The sequence below is a fragment of the Molothrus aeneus genome, unplaced genomic scaffold (genome assembly GCF_037042795.1).
Source record: "Molothrus aeneus isolate 106 unplaced genomic scaffold, BPBGC_Maene_1.0 scaffold_112, whole genome shotgun sequence".
Taxonomy (NCBI): Eukaryota; Metazoa; Chordata; class Aves; order Passeriformes; family Icteridae; genus Molothrus; species Molothrus aeneus.
This window is the reverse complement of record NW_027098775.1, coordinates 74,280-92,530: the sequence shown is the minus strand read 5'-3', so window position 1 is coordinate 92,530 and position 18,251 is coordinate 74,280. Positions and strand designations below refer to the sequence as shown.

At 43.0% G+C, this 18,251-nt stretch overlaps 1 protein-coding gene across 1 annotated transcript in view; it reads right to left on the bottom strand.

The window, feature by feature from the left end:
• LOC136569556 (polypeptide N-acetylgalactosaminyltransferase 18-like) overlaps positions 1 to 18,251 on the bottom strand; it is a 104,150-nt gene that overhangs the window by 67,210 nt on the left and 18,689 nt on the right. Inside the window, exons 8-10 of the mRNA XM_066569938.1 lie at positions 8,714 to 8,843; positions 8,031 to 8,092; positions 3,639 to 3,776 (exon numbers count right to left, since the gene is read on the bottom strand). Of these exons, the coding sequence (XP_066426035.1) occupies positions 3,639 to 3,776; positions 8,031 to 8,092; positions 8,714 to 8,843 (330 nt within the window). The remainder of the gene's footprint in view (positions 1 to 3,638; positions 3,777 to 8,030; positions 8,093 to 8,713; positions 8,844 to 18,251) is intronic.

Genomic DNA, 18,251 nt, shown 5'->3' with positions numbered 1-18,251 from the left:
CCCGGGAATGCCGAACCTCGTGTGCCCCAGGCATGCCGAACCTCGTGTGCCCCGGGAATGCCGAACCTCATGTGCCCCGGGAATGCCGAACCTCGTGTGCCCCAGGCATGCCGAACCTCGTGTGCCCCGGGAATGCCGAACCTCGTGTGCCCCAGGAATGCCAAACCTCGCCTCTCCCCGCCCTGCTCGGAGCTGGGCCACTGCTGTCCCGCTGTCCCTTGTCCTAGGGTGATGTTGTGATGCTGTATCCCCATTCCTGTGTTCTGTTCATGCTGGATATCATGTTCTGTGCCTTCAAGGCTGGCTCTGAAGAGCGAATGTTTTGTTTTGGTTTTGCTATCAGCCACTCCCCTATGGCTGGTGAGACACACAGACAGGGCAGTGCATGGTGCTGCTTTTGCTTTTTGCTTGGCTTTTCACTTTGCTCTTGCTCTTACTTCTGCTTAGCTCTTGCTTTTTGCTTCTGCTCAGTTAGCTTAGCTAAGCCATCCGAATTTTTCCCTGGACTGTTTCTCCTTTCCCTTTTTTGGGCCTATTTGAACCTGCTCCGGACTGGGACCTGGGAAACACCGAGAGTTTGCATCTTGTGGCTGCAGCAGCTGCCCCAGCACAGGAGGGACTGATAACAGAGCAACCACCCCCAAGAGAGACTTTCTGAAGTTGTCATCTTTGTCAGAGTGGTGACAGAGTGGTGTCACCTGGTATTGTTCATTTTGTGTGCTGGGGGTGCTGTGCCTGTTAAATAAACAGGTTCTTTCCACTTCTCTCTGAGGAATCCTTCCCGACCCGGCTGGGGGGAGGGCACATGTGGGTTTGCTTTCTGGAGGGGCCCCTTCTGGAGGTTTTCTCCCAGATTTGCCCTAAACCAGGACTGCCTGCTGTTTGTTGGGCACTGCTGTGGATTTCTGCACGCCGCAGCCGCTCCCTGAGCCTGGCCCACATGTCCCTGCAGTTCCACCTTCCGCCAAACTGCTGATCCTCCTCGCCCACCAGCCCAAGATTTCTGCTCATTCCTGTGATAGATGAGTAATGCAATGATTTGCTCTCACAATTAATGGACAACTAGCATGTACATAGGCTAAGAAAAGTTTGATAGATTTATAGTTCTGCTGTACCCCCTTATCAGGGGGCAGCTGGAGTTGGGACATCTGGGAGGGCTGGCTTGTCATCACTATGGGACACCTGATCTCCAATCAGGATTTGAGGAAGAGATCTCCACCACTGGACAGCAAAGAAGGGGTAGATGGACAGAACTTTGGCAGGTGTTAAAGGGTTAAAAAGGGAAAACCTCCATTGTGAGGGGGCTGAGCACATGGCGGGGAAAAATCTTTTGCTCCCAGCACCGTAACCTTTTTTCTTTACTCAGTCTTCTGTGGTACTTTTGATAAGGTTTAATAAGCCTTCCTAAACTATGAAAAGTGAGTATCTATTTCTCACATTCCTGCTGGCTGTGAACAACAAAGGGGAGAGTGCCTGCAGTCAAGGAGACTGGTACTGGCTCCCTGGTTCTGTTTGTTGTTAAGGCCACAGTTATTGTTTTGTTTTGCCTTGATATAGATAATAGTAAAGAACTGTTATTCCTATTCCCATATCTTTGCCTGAGAGCCCCTTTAATTTCAAAATTATAGTAATTCAGAGGGAGGGAGGGAGGGAGGGGGTTTGCATTTTCCATTCCAAGGGAGGCTTTCTGCCATCCCTAGCAGACACCTGTGTTGTAAACAGGTCAGAAGACACATTAAAGCTTATCTCATTCCAACCCCCTTCCACTAGACCAGGTTACTCAAAGACCCATCCACCCTGCTCTCAAACATCTCCAGGGACAAAGAGTTCATTATCTCTCTGGGCAACCTCTTCCAGTGCCTCACCACCCTTAAAGAATTTCTTTCAAATATCTAATTTAACCCTGCCTTTGTTCAGTTTAATGCCATTCCCTCTTGTCCTATCACTATACATCCTTGTGAAAAGTCCCTCTCCAGCTCCCTTTAGCCCTCTTTAGGTACTGGAAGGTTGCTCTAAGGTCTCCCTGAAGCCTTCTGTTCTCCAGGCTGACCACTGTGCTCAGTATTTCTGTAAAAAACTCTTCTTACTCTTTCTGGTTGATGAAAATCTCTCAGCAGAGTATAAAACCACTGTTAATGATTTTCCTTTTGACTTGCACAATGTGCAGATGATCCTAAGATGAGTACTTTAGCTCGTCCACAACCCATCTTTTATTTATATTGTATCACTTCCACCTGAAAAGATTTTTTGTCCAGAGCCACCTACAAGCAGAACCATGCACTACTTAGCTGCTATGCCTCCTTCTTCCTCAGGATATTCCCCACTTTATTGGATCACAGCATCACTGAGGGCAATTCCATGGCGTGTGGCAGAGGCTCCTCGCACACAGGTGGGATTTTGGCATTGTTCTGAACTAATTTGGGAGGTAACCATTAAGTCATTCATTTAGCAATGACCTAAACCTTTGCTGGAAGTGCTTTTCTTGTGTGCCTGTATGAAAAGCCAGCATGGTTATTTTAAGCTATTATCACAGGGGCCATGGAACTTCACAAGACGTAGCATCCCTTCATTTGCCGAAACACGGCAGCTGCTCTGCGGCACCCTCAGGGCCCTTCCAGAGCCAGACTGGCCCACTGCACAGCTCAGTTTTCTGAAGACAAACCTTTCACTTGCATCATCTGCTCTCACATTTTCTAATTAGGATTGTCTTACAAAAAGAAAAAAAACTAATTCAAAGGAATCAATTTTTGTGAAAATGACAGTGGAAGAGAATGTGAAAAGGTCATTTTCACGTTGTAGACCTACATCCTTGGTCTACTCCCTTATTATGGGCCTGTTTTAATTTACTCTGCTCATCTTCCATGCCATGCACACCTGCTCTCTCTGTTTGGGGCCCTGTCAGTGTCTGAGGGGCAAGAATTGCTTCTGCCCTAATTAGCACCATGCAACTCAAGCTTGATTGCAACACAGACAAGGGCACTACTGTCCCACAAGGAATGATGAGCCCACAATGCATGGATTTAGCTGCCCTTTCTGCTGGATGCAACGTGATTCTGGAACCTCTCTAGCGGTGCTCTCTACATGGGTTAGGTATGTGAGATTTGGTCAACTTGGAATGTTCGTCTTGGATTGTGATACCTGTTCTGGGGTGGATCAGCATTTCCCTTGAATGGCTAAATCTAGTAAGAGAAAGCATCAGCCCTTAACAGTTGGATTTGATAATATTAAAGGTCTTTCCATCCTAAATGACTCCATGATTCTAAATTAAGATCTGGCTACAATCTTAACAAGGTTGCAGTTGAAATACCGAGTCTATTTTGTGAATTCCCCTGCTGCCACAAACCTGCCAGCTCCAATGTGTCTGCAAAATCACACCTTGAGTATTTCTGTGTGGAAGGCAAGCCATGAAGCAAACAAACAAACAACAAACAACCAGGGAGGAAGGTAATGTTCAGGACATCTCAGCACAAATGACAGCAGAGCAGCTGTCTCTGTCAACTAACCATATTATTTAACTTATGACTCTAAATTGATCTGATTCTTTTACTTGAGTCAGGCATTGTCTTCATTAATTACTTCCACTATTACACCTTTTTCCCCCATGTTTGTACAAAGGGAAATGTAAACAGGATCCTTACCACCCCATAGGCGATGGTATCTGAGTACATTCTCATTTCTGGATACACACTGACAAGATACCACCTAAAGGTCTTGCACTGGAGCTTCCTCCTTAGGGCCTTCCTCTCTGAAATATCACCAATATCAACTCCAGAGTCCTGCAGAGGAAACAAAGGGCAGAAAAAGCCGGAGAGACATCAGTGATACACTTCTGTGTAAACCGCACACCCAGAACCTCCCTCACTGCAGAATCACAGAACAAACGGAGTTGGCAGGGACCCATCAGGATCATCAAGCCCAGCCCTTGGCCCTGCAGAGCACCATCTCCAAGAGACAAACACCATTTTGACTATGACAATAAACACATTTTTGCTGTGGAGTGGGTCTGTTACCCACACATACCCCAGAAGTGCCCCAGTTAAATATGATACAGTTCACCATGGCCGGGTCTCTCCCACAGTGTGCTCTGGTGAATGGCACTACTCCTGTTGACTCCACTGGGCTTTAGATCCAGTCTCCAATGAATATAACTGATGTTCTCTAATTTCCTGGCACTTTCCAAATCCAAAAGGAATTAGCAGGAAGTAGCAAGTTGCCCTAGAAACATGGGCATTGCTGGTGTCCCACTGTGGCCTAATCAATAGTGTATGACACTTTCTGGCCATTTCTGAAGTCTGGATTACTGCTTGACTGCTCACCTCTCTGAAATAGCACTTATTAAAGTTCTTTTGTAATGTAAAGAGAGAAGTTGTTATTTTTGTTAAAAGCAATTGCGGAATATTCTCTCCCATAATTTTTATTCTGTTTTGCACTTCTGGCTAACCTAGTTTCTACTTTTCATAAGAGCAGATCACAAAGCATGACTTTCATAAAGGCCCTGTATATAAAAATCAGTAATTTATCACATCAAAATCACACAGCAGAAATTTTTAGAGATGGATCTAAGTGCAAATCTGTGGCTGCTCTTGACAGGAAGTAAAATGAGACATTTTGCTGTGCTCAATGAATTCTCCCTCAGAGCAAAACACAGGATAAATACATTTTCATAGGGAAATCTTATAATCTATCTCCTTAAACAACAGCCTTTACTGGGCCATGAAAACCCCAAAGATTTTGACAAGATTAAAAAAAACCACTGAAAGCACTGAATTTTCTTAGTTACACAAGAAAAAAGGAATCTGTGTAAGTATCTATATTTCTGAGCTGCTGAAACAACCACTGCATCCCAAAGCACCGAATTAATGCTAATATGGAACAAGTATATTTTATTATAGAGGCATTTTCTAACTAAAGTAAAACTGACTTCTACATTGGCAAAGAATGCTAAAAAGTAGGAAACAGTGATCTGGCATTCACAAATTAGACATAACTATTTTAAAAATGGCGATTCCCTTTATCAAGCCCTATATAATCCGTCAAACTTTATATGGAGCCACTCCTAAAGTGGCAATTTTTTCCTGAATTTTGCAGCAAATGACTAAATAAAGAGGCAGTAGTGTGCTGAAAGACAATCAATGGGTGTTGTGAACAAATCCCACTCATGCACCACTGTGGCTGCACTTGCCAGTGTGCCTGACGCTTGTGTGAAGGAAAAGGAGGGTGCCAGCACACAAGCATTCCTCTTCAAGCATTAACCAGGCTTCCTGGGATCAAGTGCTACATTGGTCCACTGCCTCTCAAATCCTTTCTCATGCAACCCTGAAGGCACCAGTGCCTGCTCCCTCACAGCTCACAGTATAAGAAAGAGCATTAAGGGCCTCAGTAATCACATCCTTTCATGCTGCTGGAGAAGAAATATAGCTCACATGTAGCACACTGGCTTTATCAGCACCAATAAGAGAGTGCGTTCCCCAAAGCTGAGAATATGATGGGGAAAAAAACCCAGCAAACAAAACCAGAAGCACAGGCAGAACACATGCAAAGCACAGTTCCTGATTCTGAGACTTGAAGAATCTTTCCTCTGGGTTTCAAGTGCTATTCTGAATCTATTTATCCAAGTGTCAGTGATGCAGAAGTCACCATGGCAGTGGAGGTCTCCATTTGAAGCCCTCAGTACTTCAGAGAGAAGCCCACAGAGATCCCAAGAGGGCAGTCACAGCACACTGCAACATGCACCTCACTCCTCTGGATTATTATTATTATTATTATTATTATTATTATTATTATTATTATTATTATTATTATTATTATTATTATTAGTGCCCAAAGACTAAAACCTTTGGAAACATCTGACTTCTCAGAGATGTAGGAATTCTTCCATGGAAAAAATCAGGTCCCGTGTTTAACACTTTGGAATAACATATTTCATGGAAAGTCCTGACTATTGGAACTAAATACATTTCTATTACCTACACAGTCCATTACCAGTATTCATTAGCTTCTAGATAGAGAATTGCTCCTGTAATTGCCCAGCTGCAATTTACCTTTGCATTCTTTATGAATTTGATCTCTAATTGCATTCAGATCTCAAATCTGCACAAGATTAAGCAACAGCACCATCACCTCTGAATGAATATGATGCAAATCAGTGTATAGTGCTGTACATCCTTGTTAGCAAAAGGAATTTCTAAGTTTTGCGTTAATGTTCTGTTTGCGAGTCAAAAAACTAAAACTTGGATTAATCAATGAAGATGAACCAGTCTTCAAGAAAATAATTAACAATATGAAATAGAAACTGAAATGTAAATCTACCAGGCTATTCACAAATAAAATTCATTTGGGATTGCTTTGACCTAAAATAAGTAACCCTATCCTGTGCAGAAATGTCTTTATTCCTGTATGGACTTCTGTGCAACTACTTAAAACAGGGACATGTAGAGGACAGTTTGGATTCCATGAACATGGAACTTTCAGAAAAGTCCTTTCCTATATCAGGTTATAGAGGATTTTTGTTCATGGTCATAGCAAATCATGTGGCTAATGCTGCAACCTAAAATAGGACAATGACTTCCCCACTTTGCCAAAATTATCTAGTTTTAATCACAGGAGATGCAAGAAGCTACTGAGAGCAGCTGAACCAACATCAGTTTTCGTGTATTTAGCTGATTTTTTGTTTCTAACATTTTCTTCTAATTAAACTAAAGGAGAAGTACTGCATTTTATTTATTGACACAGAAATTGCAGCAAAACCAGTTTCTCGGAACTGTTGTCAAATTAGAGATATTTTATTAAAGAGAAAGTAATCTGCCCTTTAATTTAAGTCCAGACTTTGCTTTTGCTATAATGATGAGAGCTGTACTAAGTTAAACTCCAAATTCAACAGAACCATGCTTCCCAGCCTCTAGGTGGAAACAATCACCCAGATTCTGAGTAAGTGCAGTCCCCTAGCTCCGAGCCCTTCAGCTCATAGCTGCTCACAGATTAAACACCACTGACTACAGAAATGAGGAACAGCTAAAATCAAACTCAACTCTGACGCTGGCCATCTGATAGCATCTCTTCAATTCAATGGACCAAGCAGTACTCATCCATGGAAAAGAAATCAGGACAGTCCAGTGGGGAGTTGCTGCAAGAATCTGCAACATGTCATGACACCCACCAAGCCACCCTCACTCTGATGTGCAGTACTTATCAGACACCCCACGCTTGCATCAATAGATGTCAACACCCCCTGGCAGATCTCTCCTCACAAATCTGATGGAATTACAGCTCTCTGTGATGGTAAATAGGAGACTAAAATTCAAATTAAGATGTGAAATGTAGATTTGATGGTTTTTTCCCCCCTGTATTTCTGCAGCTACTAGTTTAAAATATCCATGAAGAGTCATCAGTGAAGAGAATAAACTAAACAAGAAATTAATTTTTAAGGGACCTAAAGACAAAAAAAATTCTAGAATAAGACACGACTACATATACATATTTATATGCAATTGTGTATGTATGAGCATATACCTTATGCCTGTATGTGAGACATAAATACATACCAGAAAAAAATCAAAATTCAATGTAGTAACTACTGTATTTGTGGGGTGCCCAGATGAAGGAAGGAATGATGAATCTGACTCCATGTTCTCAGAAGGCTAATTTATTATTTTATGATACTATATTATATTAAAGAATGCTACACTAAACTAAAGAATACAGAAAGGATACTTACAGAAGGCTAAAAAAGTAATAATGAAAACTCCTGACTCCCTCCAGAGCCTCAACACAGCTTGGCCCTGAGTGGCCAATAAGTCAAAATAATTCACATGAAACCAATGAAACAATCGCCAGTTGGATAAAGAATCTCCAAACACATTCCAAAGGAGCAAAACACAGGAGAAGCAAATGAGATCATTATTGTTTTCCTTTTTCTCCAAGCTTCCCAGGAGAAGAATCCTGGGCAAGGGGATTTTTCCAGAAAATATGACTGTGCCAAGTAACCAAAAGGAAAAGGATCTAAAGCTAAAGCTCAGATCTTTATGACTCACCTCCTGGGGTATGTTCCAGGCCATATAGACTTGGCTCTTAAACTCATCCATCCAGACCTCAGCTGTGGGATCTCAGCACATCGTTCCCAATGTCCAGAGATGCCAGGAGAACCCTTGGGGGTCTCGAAAATCCTGGAATGTTGCCAAGAGTGTCTGGTGGCTTGATTTTGATCCATCCACAGAAATAACGAGAGTTTGAGGACAAGAGAATCACTTTAGAGTAAAAGGTGTAAAAGGGACACATTTAGAAGGTGAAATATAGATTTTAAGGTTTTTAGGTACAGGGGGGTTATGGAGACAAGATGGAGGGATCAGGGCGTGTCTTGTCCTTCTTCTTCCTTCTTCTTGTCCTCCATCTCCTGTGGTGATGTTGGCATTTGGGGATTGGTTTATGGTGAAGGTGCACTTGCCAACATGGGTGAAAAGCATTGGGAAATAAAGGTAAATATTATGTACGTAGATATTAGTATAAAAAGACATGACCGCCCCGTGGGTGGTCAGAGAGTGCCTGTGACTGCTTGCAGATCAGACCTCTGTTGGGCAGACAGAAAATTTTGTAGATAAGAAATAATAAACAACCTGAAGACCGAAAAGCTGAAGAGTCCAGACTCATCCTTTAAAACGCGTGCCACCCAAGAACCACACTACCCGTGTCGGGGCAGAGACAGACAGCCGAACCCGACACTCAGCCACCCTGAGCGCGTTCCTGCGGACGTGAGCAGTCAGATCCTCCGTGTACGGTTTGTGTGCTCGCTCGATGTGGGCAATCCTGGAGCAAGGCAGAACCTCAACGCTTCCTCCACACTGCCACACCTATCAGGGAGAAAGCAAAGGACATCCTGCTAGTGGCAGCTCCCTGCAGCACTGCTGCCCTCCAGCAAACACGCTGCAATTTTTTACTTCATTGTTAGTCAGGAGAACAACCGCTCAAGACTTCTTGGACTACACAAAGGGGTTGTGAGGGGAGGGTTATTACTTTGCCATATCATAAATTATTACTGTTACTTCACCCTACTACAGAGTTTCTACAGTATCAGTCGCCTCTCATCACACTCTGCCTGCATCCATTCAGTTGTTTTCAGGATTATTAATAAAATTATTTCTAGGGAATTCAAAGTAATAACAACACCTGGTTCAAGTTTTAAGTCTTGCAAGACTTTTCTCTGAGGTTCTGCACAGTCCATACCAGACCATACATGCACTACTCAGAATCATAAACCAGGCAGGTTGTCATTGTAGGGAAACTAAGCCAACCAGCTTTTTAAGGCCACTGAAGTCTCAAGTCCCATGAAGATGAGGAATATAAATGCACCTTATGCTTTACTTTGACCATGGTTGAGAAAGGACCAGATCTGTTCCTTTTGAGGAGAGATGAAGACCGAGAGTGCCTAATGAAAATGCTGTGTGAACAATTTGATTAGAAACTACTCTTATTATAGCTTCTTTATGTAGGTTACTCTACCTGCTCAATTAGATTTCAATTTTGCCCACTCCCACAACTGAGCTAAAGTACACAATATTAATCATAATTACTGCTTTCATTTCTGATTTACTCTTTCTGCTTTCAACAAAAGAGAAAACCACTTTGGCAAACTTAAGAATCAGTGAAATACATGAGTTATTTTACATAGCAGCCCTTTTTCTGTCTATCTTGTATCATGTAAGCTTCCTAACAAGATCAAGGCAGCCCATTCATCATGGTTGAGTGGATGCTGCTCAGGTGAAAGACCAGATGTACCCAAACCGTTTGATTCTGCTGAACAAGTCCCTGGGTGTCCCAGAGGCAGGTGTACTCACTGAGAAGTGACAGAGTTTGCCTTATGGTAACTGCCAGCAGAAACTCCTGAGGCTTGGTACCTCAGATACTGAGAGAGCAAAACATGAGAGGAGCAAGGGTGCTTCTTTCTTGTACCCTCATCCAGGGGGTCATATTCTGGTCTCCCTCCTGGTGGCCAGGGATGTGGGCTGGAAAAACATTCTGTTCTGGAGCTGATCTCAGGCCCCTCAGATCTGTCCACCCTACAGGCACATGCTCTGCTAAGGAGGCACTTTGTTCAGTCATGCATTTTATGTATTTAGACATCTGGCTTGAATTTAGGCATTTGGCAGCTCCTGAGACCAGAAAATGTGGCATGAATTCAGAATGTTTACAAAGCTTCTTTCTGAACTGGTGCCTAATTGCATTCAGCATATGCTGGGAGAAGAGATAGAGCCCAGGTTTTCAGAGCTCTGTGGAAAGGGAGCTAACCCATGAACCTGCTGTACAGTCAAAAAGGGAGATGAAAAGACTTCAGCACATCTCTGTGTCACCAACCTGGAAGACCATTAGAGTAAATAAACATAACCATTATCAAAATCAGGGCAAAACTGAGATGATCATCAATATTTAAAAATAAATATGCAACTGATCTGGCACAAAAATAAATAATCTGGAAACAAAATTGGTGTCCTGTCTTTCTAAATATCATATTAAGTGGGCAATCCAGTTTACCAATCTAACAAAAATAATAGTTTGAAAACATTTAATTATAAATGGTCCAGCTACACCTCCTAATAGAGATTAAATGTGAAGTACCACCAGGCTGTGCTCACACAACGCCTGCTTTCAATCCAAGTAATTTCTCAGTACAGCATGGACATCCAGCTATAAATTGTTTCAGAGTTACTCACTGTACACTGCCTAAATTAGTATCATAAAAGACAAGGAAGATGTAGAGATGGTCATAACTTAGCCCAGGACAGGGCAATTCACAATCCACATGCACTGTGGACCCTGTCCTGCCTCTGCTCATTCCAAGCAGTGATGGCCTTGAGCCAAGGCCAGCAAGGGAACACCAAATCTTTTGTGGGATGGTCAGAGCTAGGTCACAATGCTGTCTTGACAACAACTTGAGCCAAAAAGTTCACAGTCGACACTAAGCTGAATTTCCAAGCATATTTCTAGGAACTAAAATTTGGAAGAGCAGTGTCGTGTATAATTTCAGCATTGATTCAGTTATCAGGAAACTATGATTTGACTTAATAATGAAGTGAGATGTCTTCAAAAAACAACCTGAGACAATCAAGTCCTTAACAAAGTTTGCAAATAAAAATTACCCACCACCTGAATAAACACCAACTAATCAATTCCAGTGGCCACTCCTTTCTCCCAGACACTGTCAGTCTTTGTTCTATTTTCAAAGAGTAATTAATTTCAATCAATTAATTAGCTATCAAAACAGAACTGCTAAGTTTCATTGAACAATTTCAAAATCATATTATTTCCAGACAAAAATTTCCTAAAATGCACAAAAATTAGCTAGAGCACTCAACAAGGAGCATGACCTTAGTTACAGGCCATGAAACCTTGCTGAGTGGAAGCAGAGGCAATGCTTTAAAAAGGCAGAAGGTACAATCCTGACATGCTCAGCTGGTCACATCTGGGACAAGGCAATGTCCCTTCTCCCTCCCACTGTTCTTTGCCAGTGGGATTACAGTCCAGCAAGAAATCTCTTTTTTATCCAAATGTTCCATTGTATTTAGGGAGCGGTGAGTTGTTAAAAAAAACCAAACCACAATAGAAATGCAGGTAGCAGGCATTAAAGCAGGATTTCCAAATGAAATTATGCTCTCGTGGAATCTCATGGAAGTGAGGATCCCCAGCTGCCTAAAATATATAAAATCTCCAGCCAAGGAATGAAGGGCTTTGCTATTCATACACTAAACACTACACTGAACTGCATGTATGAATACTAAACAATAAACATAATTAATTGCTACAAAAACCATCAGGTTTTCTTTTAAATTCTTCCCTGATTATATTTTAAACAATGGAATTTCTTGCAGTTTCTTTCCCTTCTAGCCCCAATGTCCACTTGAATCTGACCACTCCTACCTCCGCCCATCTCTTTCACTCATTTACATTAATCCCTGGTGCTCTAACCATTGTCTTGGAGCTATTGTGGATAGCTGGATGGTTTTTCAAGAGAAAACCTTGAGGTGGCATAAACCTCACATCACAAGTGCACAGAAAAGACTAATTAATTACTCTAACCAAATACCTTTCAGTCAGCTACAATGTTGATGGTTTTTTCAAAATTAACATTTTAATACTAAGAAATACATTTTCTCAAAGACTCTACTCAGAGGGAAGCTGAGAAGCCTTTTGGAGTGGCCTGTCTTCATCCAGTAAAATTCCTGTAGACAAGAAGAAATAGCAACTGAGGGGTTAGTTCCTCGCAGCTTCACACACTGCCCCTGTGGATTTTGCAGCTGGTTTTTGCTGTCATTAGCAATCTTTATTCAGGCTTTATCCACACTGAATAGCACCGTACTAGTTTTCCTGTACTGCTATTTTATTTGATGGCTATAAACACATGCAAAAGTTAAAAATCAGTAGAGCTTTTTTAAATTATCACCCATGGCTTTAGCAAGAAGTCTAAAGATAAGAAAACCATGTGGTTTGAAAGGCTTCAAAACCTTTTTCAAACCACATGGAATGGTTTGAAGTAAAATGTTCTATTTCTGAGCATACTGTGGCTGCAATCAGTAATACTTAATGACTAACCTACTTGTACACATTGCAAGGAAAACACTTGATTAATTTCCTAAACCATGGTTAAAAGGAAATTCAGCAACTTTACCTATTGCCCACGAAGATAATTTACCTATGATAGGCAAGCAGTGGAAATTACCAGCAAAAATCTCAGTTTCCTGCCAAATCCTGAAATAGACATACGCAGTTGTAAAAAATAACATATGCTTTCATCACTGTGACACAATAAATAGCAATTCACATGCCATGCTGTCAAGGCATCAATTGCAATGTACCAGCAGGCCTCAGACTTTGCCTCAGAAAGTTTTGAAATGTGATCAATGTGGTCAATGTATCTTTGGGAGTACTTTCCATGATTGCTGGAGTCTCAGGGAGGCAAAACGTTTGCTTTACTCTGGAGGAACTTCCTGAGGTTCTGGTCCTGCTGGCTTACATTGCAAAAACAGTCTTTCAGGAAAAGAACACAGCAGCTTGGAGTTTCCCTTCCAAAGAGCTCTGAGCCCACTTCAGTGCATTTTCAATGTTCCCTTCCAAGGCAGCCTGAGAAAGGGCTCTTTATTCTTGAATTTCCTGAGGAGGTTCATATATTTGGTACAGCCCCAAGAAGGGCTTAGAGAGATTTCTCTTCTTGAAAACTTTCCTTGTTTCTTCATTGCTAGGTAGCAAAATTACATAAAAAAATTCTAGGTCCAAAGGGACAGTAGCAGTGCCAAGGTGAACACTTAGAGAGCTGAAAGACTAAAATCAGCATAGCCCATGATCTAAACTAAGCAATCAAAGGAGAGATGACAGGGACATGAAATGAGTACAGAGAATCTATTGGAGGGGAGGGGAGAGGGAGGGGAAAACTCTCTTTTGCATCTTCAGGTGTTGTGCCTTGTGGACAATCTGTGCACTCTGAGCACTTGGTGCTGGTAAGTACTGAATGTTTATTGGCACATCGTTATAGCTGTGGCCCTAAATCTGGGAGTATTTCTGTTTACCAAGGTTCCAGCAGCACGTCAGAGCAACAGAAAACAGGGGCTCCACACTGGGAGAGTCAGGAGAGCAACTTAGAACCACGGAGAGGACACAGGTGGTGGCACACCTGTGCTGGAGGGGGACAGGAGCTGAGCACGGGGCAGTGCAGGGGGATGGCTGGCACAGGGGAGGCAGCTACAGGGGCAGGAGCACACCGAGTGGCTGCTCAGAGCAACTCGTGAAGTCCTGAAACCCCTGTCAGCCCTCACTCGCTCCCACCAGGCATCCCACAGCACTGCAGAGCCACGTGTCACTCACACTCCTTACAAATACCCACATCCATCTGCTAACAAGGTGTTTTAAGCAAATTCCATTCACATCTGGAAAACATCTTGCACTACATTATTTAGTAAATCCTCTCCAATTTCATTTAAATGTATTTGAATTTGCATATTTAATCCAAACAATTGCAACTCTGAAGTTGATCCCTTTCTCAAATATTTAATATATACTTCATTATAAAATGATATAACACTTCTTCATTAGAAGTTTCTTTTTATCTCTTTAATTACTGAGTGTTCTTTTTATGTTCTAGAACCTTAATCTAATAACAAAACCAAAAACCTACAAGTCATGGAGCAGTTGATTAGCATGCACTGCATTCATTAAATTTACACAGAGCGTGCAGTTCCTCCAAGAGCTGATGTGACCTTGTTTGATACCATCACCTCATTTGGACTGCAAACAAAAACCTCTTCATAATTAAGTGATTTCTCAAAAAGCTGAAGTAATTTCTAGCTTCTGTGAAGGTTGCAAACTACAAAATTAGAAGTACTCATTAAAGATGCCCCAAAGTTAAAAAAACAGTCAGTGTAAATTAATTACTACTGTGGATACAAGCTAATTAGTTACCAGTACCTTTGAAATATATTTTTGGGAACAATTTATTGTAAAAACTACTTGCAAATCTTGTCATCCTTTGTCATTACCATTAATTGTTTACTGATAAAAGTAATGAGCCTGATGTTCTACAGACAAGTATGAATAAGCTATTTGCATTTAATACCATAATCATTTTGAATCTGCATTTTTATTTTGGTATCTGGACAGGTGACTGCAGAAAGGACAGAGAGAGTGTCAGACACAAAGATCACTGAAATCAAGGTTCATATTTCTAGTTGCTATCAGTGGCTTTTCTATCACACCCTGGAAGTTTTTGGATTGTTGTGCACATTTGTTGGGTATCTGCCTCTGCAGAGCTAGAAACTATACCCACTGGATGGAATATGTTAATATTTATTTAGGTAATATCTCCACTGAATTCAGATAACCTTTACTAAATATGTCTGATCATCACACAATCCGGTCATACTTTCATGACCGGTAAACTTATTTATTTGTATGGAAGAACAGCCTTTTTTCATAACCAAGCTGATAGATTAATGTGAAACTCTAAGTAACCGACAAAAACACCCCCTCACAATCTAAAAGGCTTTTTTAAAGAAAAATAAAAGACTTGAACATAACTAGAGCTGCTCTTCAGTTTTAATATGTAAATTATCCCTTAAATCTAACTTTTGAAGTCATCATTAATTGCCTCACAGGCCTCATTTTACATTAATTGTGCCTTCATAGAACACTCTTATTGAAAACCTAATACATGTAAAGATTCTTCACAAATTAAATTGTCATTAATTTTCTTCCTCTTTTAGCTAATTGCTTCATTATGTACTTTTTAAATTGTTTTGTTCTGCAGGGATTAATTTTGCATGTATCTTCATGAGCTGTGAAACTGTTAGAGTGTACTGTTAAACTATGCATGGTGTGCTGCTGCTTTGAACTGCAGGAACCACTCTCCACCTGTGTTACTTGGAGGTAACACATGGCAAGGGTCACTTATGGCCCCATCCAGTTCTCTGCCAAGTGTGTCCATCTCATTGCCAGGCACAGATAATAACCCACACATCAATCACTGCGTTGCCAATTTAATGTTATCAACAGGAAGTAAAAGAAATCACTTTTTGTCTTAAAAAGCACAAAAGGAGACTGAAAAACAGGATTGCCACTGGTTTAGTATTCATGGAGCAATGTACTGTGCTGGCCATCTTTTATGGCTTTACCTTTCTCTCCTTACCACAGCTACACTTAGCCTGATCAGTCTTGTTAATCTTGCACTGTGCCTAAAGCCTGATCATAGAATACAACATGCTGGGGTGGGAGGGACCCACAAGGATCATCAAAGTTCAATCACTGGCCCTGCACAGGACACCACAAGAGTCACACCACGTGTCTGAGAGCATTGCCCAAACACTTCAACTCTGTCAGACTCGCTGTGGTGGCCACTTCCCTGGGGAGCCTGTTCCAGTGCCCAGCCACCTCTGTTGTCACGGTTATATTTTATGAAACATCCCTTCACCAGGATTTTCTCCTGAGACGCTGAGAAGCCTCAGAAAAGAAATGCAAACAATAATTGTCTGATTGCTTGGAATGTGGTCTGGAGGTTGCTTATCAACAAGTGCATCTTTGATTGGTGCCATGTGAATTGTTTTTAATTAATGACCAATCACAGCCAGCTGTGTCAAGACTCTAGTCAGTCATGGTTTTTTATTATTCATTCTTTGCTAGCCTTCTGATGTCTTTCTCTTTCTTTAGTATAGTTTTAATATATCATTCTCATATCATATAACATAACATCATAATATAATAAATCAACCTTCTAAAATATATAGAGTCAGATTAATGTCTCACCTCATCCTGGAAACCCTCACACCTGATGCCCTCAGGACAGGCCTGGCCCTCCTGCCTGTGCCTGATGCCTTCAGGACAGGCCTGGCCCTCCTGGCTGTGCCTGATGCCCTCAGGACAGGCCTGGCCCTCCTGCCTGTGCCTCAGGACAGGCCTGGCCCTCCTGGCTGTGCCTCAGGACAGGCCTGGCCCTCCTGGCTGTGCCTGATGCCCTCAGGACAGGCCTGGCCCTCCTGCCTGTGCCTCAGGACAGGCCTGGCCCTCCTGGCTGTGCCTGATGCCCTCAGGACAGGCCTGGCCCTCCTGCCTGTGCCTCAGGACAGGCCTGGCCCTCCTGGCTGTGCCTCAGGACAGGCCTGGCCCTCCTGGCTGTGCCTGATGCCCTCAGGACAGGCCTGGCCCTCCTGCCTGTGCCTCAGGACAGGCCTGGCCCTCCTGGCTGTGCCTCAGGACAGGCCTGGCCCTCCTGGCTGTGCCTGATATCCTCAGGACAAGCCTGGCCCTCCTGGCTGTCCCTGATGCCCTCAGGACAGGCCTGGCTCTCCTGGCTGTGCCTCAGGACAGGCCTGGCCCTCCTGCCTGTGCCTGATGCCCTCAGGACAGGCCTGGCCCTCCTGGCTGTGTCTGATGCCCTCAGGACAGGCCTGGCTCTCCTGGCTGTGCCTCAGGACAGGCCTGGCCCTCCTGGCTGTGCTGATGTCCCCAGAACAGGCCTGGCCCTCCTGGCTGTGCCTGATGCCCTCAGGACAGGCCTGGCCCTCGTGGCTGTGCCTGATGCCCTCAGGACAGGCCTGGTCCTCCTGGCTGTGCCTCAGGACAGGCCTGGCCCTCCTGCCTGTGCCTGATGCCCTCAGGACAGGCCTGGCTCTCCTGGCTGTGCCTCAGGACAGGCCTGGCCCTCCTGGCTGTGCTGATGTCCCCAGAACAGGCCTGGTCCTCCTGGCTGTGCCTCAGGACAGGCCTGGCTCTCCTGGCTGTGCCTCAGGACAGGCCTGGCCCTCCTGGCTGCAGGGCACTGCTGACCCACATTCAGTTTGCCATTGGCAGGACCCCCAGGTCCCTTTCCACAGCACAGTAGCCCAAATTCTATCAGTACTATTAAAGACTGAGGCAAGAGCTCCTGAAGAATTCCCTGTTCAGCCAGGCTGGTCTTTTGCCTCACTGCCTTGCCTTACAACATAAGGTGCTGTCACACACATAAAGGTGTCTGGCCTTCACACCTGTGACCTGAACATGCTGCATCCATCCTGGTGAACCCATCTCAGTCATCTACTCACTTCTGTACTACCACAATAACCCCTTGCTCTCCCTCACTGGTCTTCCTCTAATCTTTGTTAGATTACTAAATCAGTCTTGCAATATTAAAATATCTCAATGAAATTAAATACTAGAGGAAAGCCACAAATATGGAATCTTCCCAGCTTAGGCCGTGAAGACTTGGAATATAAGAAGGTACAATGGCAATTACACTATGACTTGAAAGTGCAGAGAGCATTAAACATGAGGCTAATAATGCACTAATTAACTTGCATCTCACCTGAGTCCATTGATGTGTAAGTGTATATTGAGTTAAACTGTTTTACTATTTCCCATACCACTATAAATAACACTTTCCTCTCATAAAACATAAATATATCTATATTACTTCCCAGTTGGTAATGTGCAACTACACATGCACAGTTGGTGAAAAAACAGTTGTGAGAAATCTCCAAGTGCCTCCTCATCCTTCCTTGTAGGGTATAGTGATGGCCCATGTTAGCTGCTGCTGTAATACTTTTCTTTCCTGTGGGAGCAGCTAATAAAATGTTCTCTCCCCAGAAATAGCAAAACCACAAAACTGATTCACTAGTAATGTATAATTACACGCGCTGTAGCTGCAGATTACCTGCTGAGGCATTCATAAGAACAGAGGGAAAAACAATTATTCCAATGTAGGAGTGACTGAAACCAGAGCAAGCCAAAAAACTCAGTAGTGTCATGAC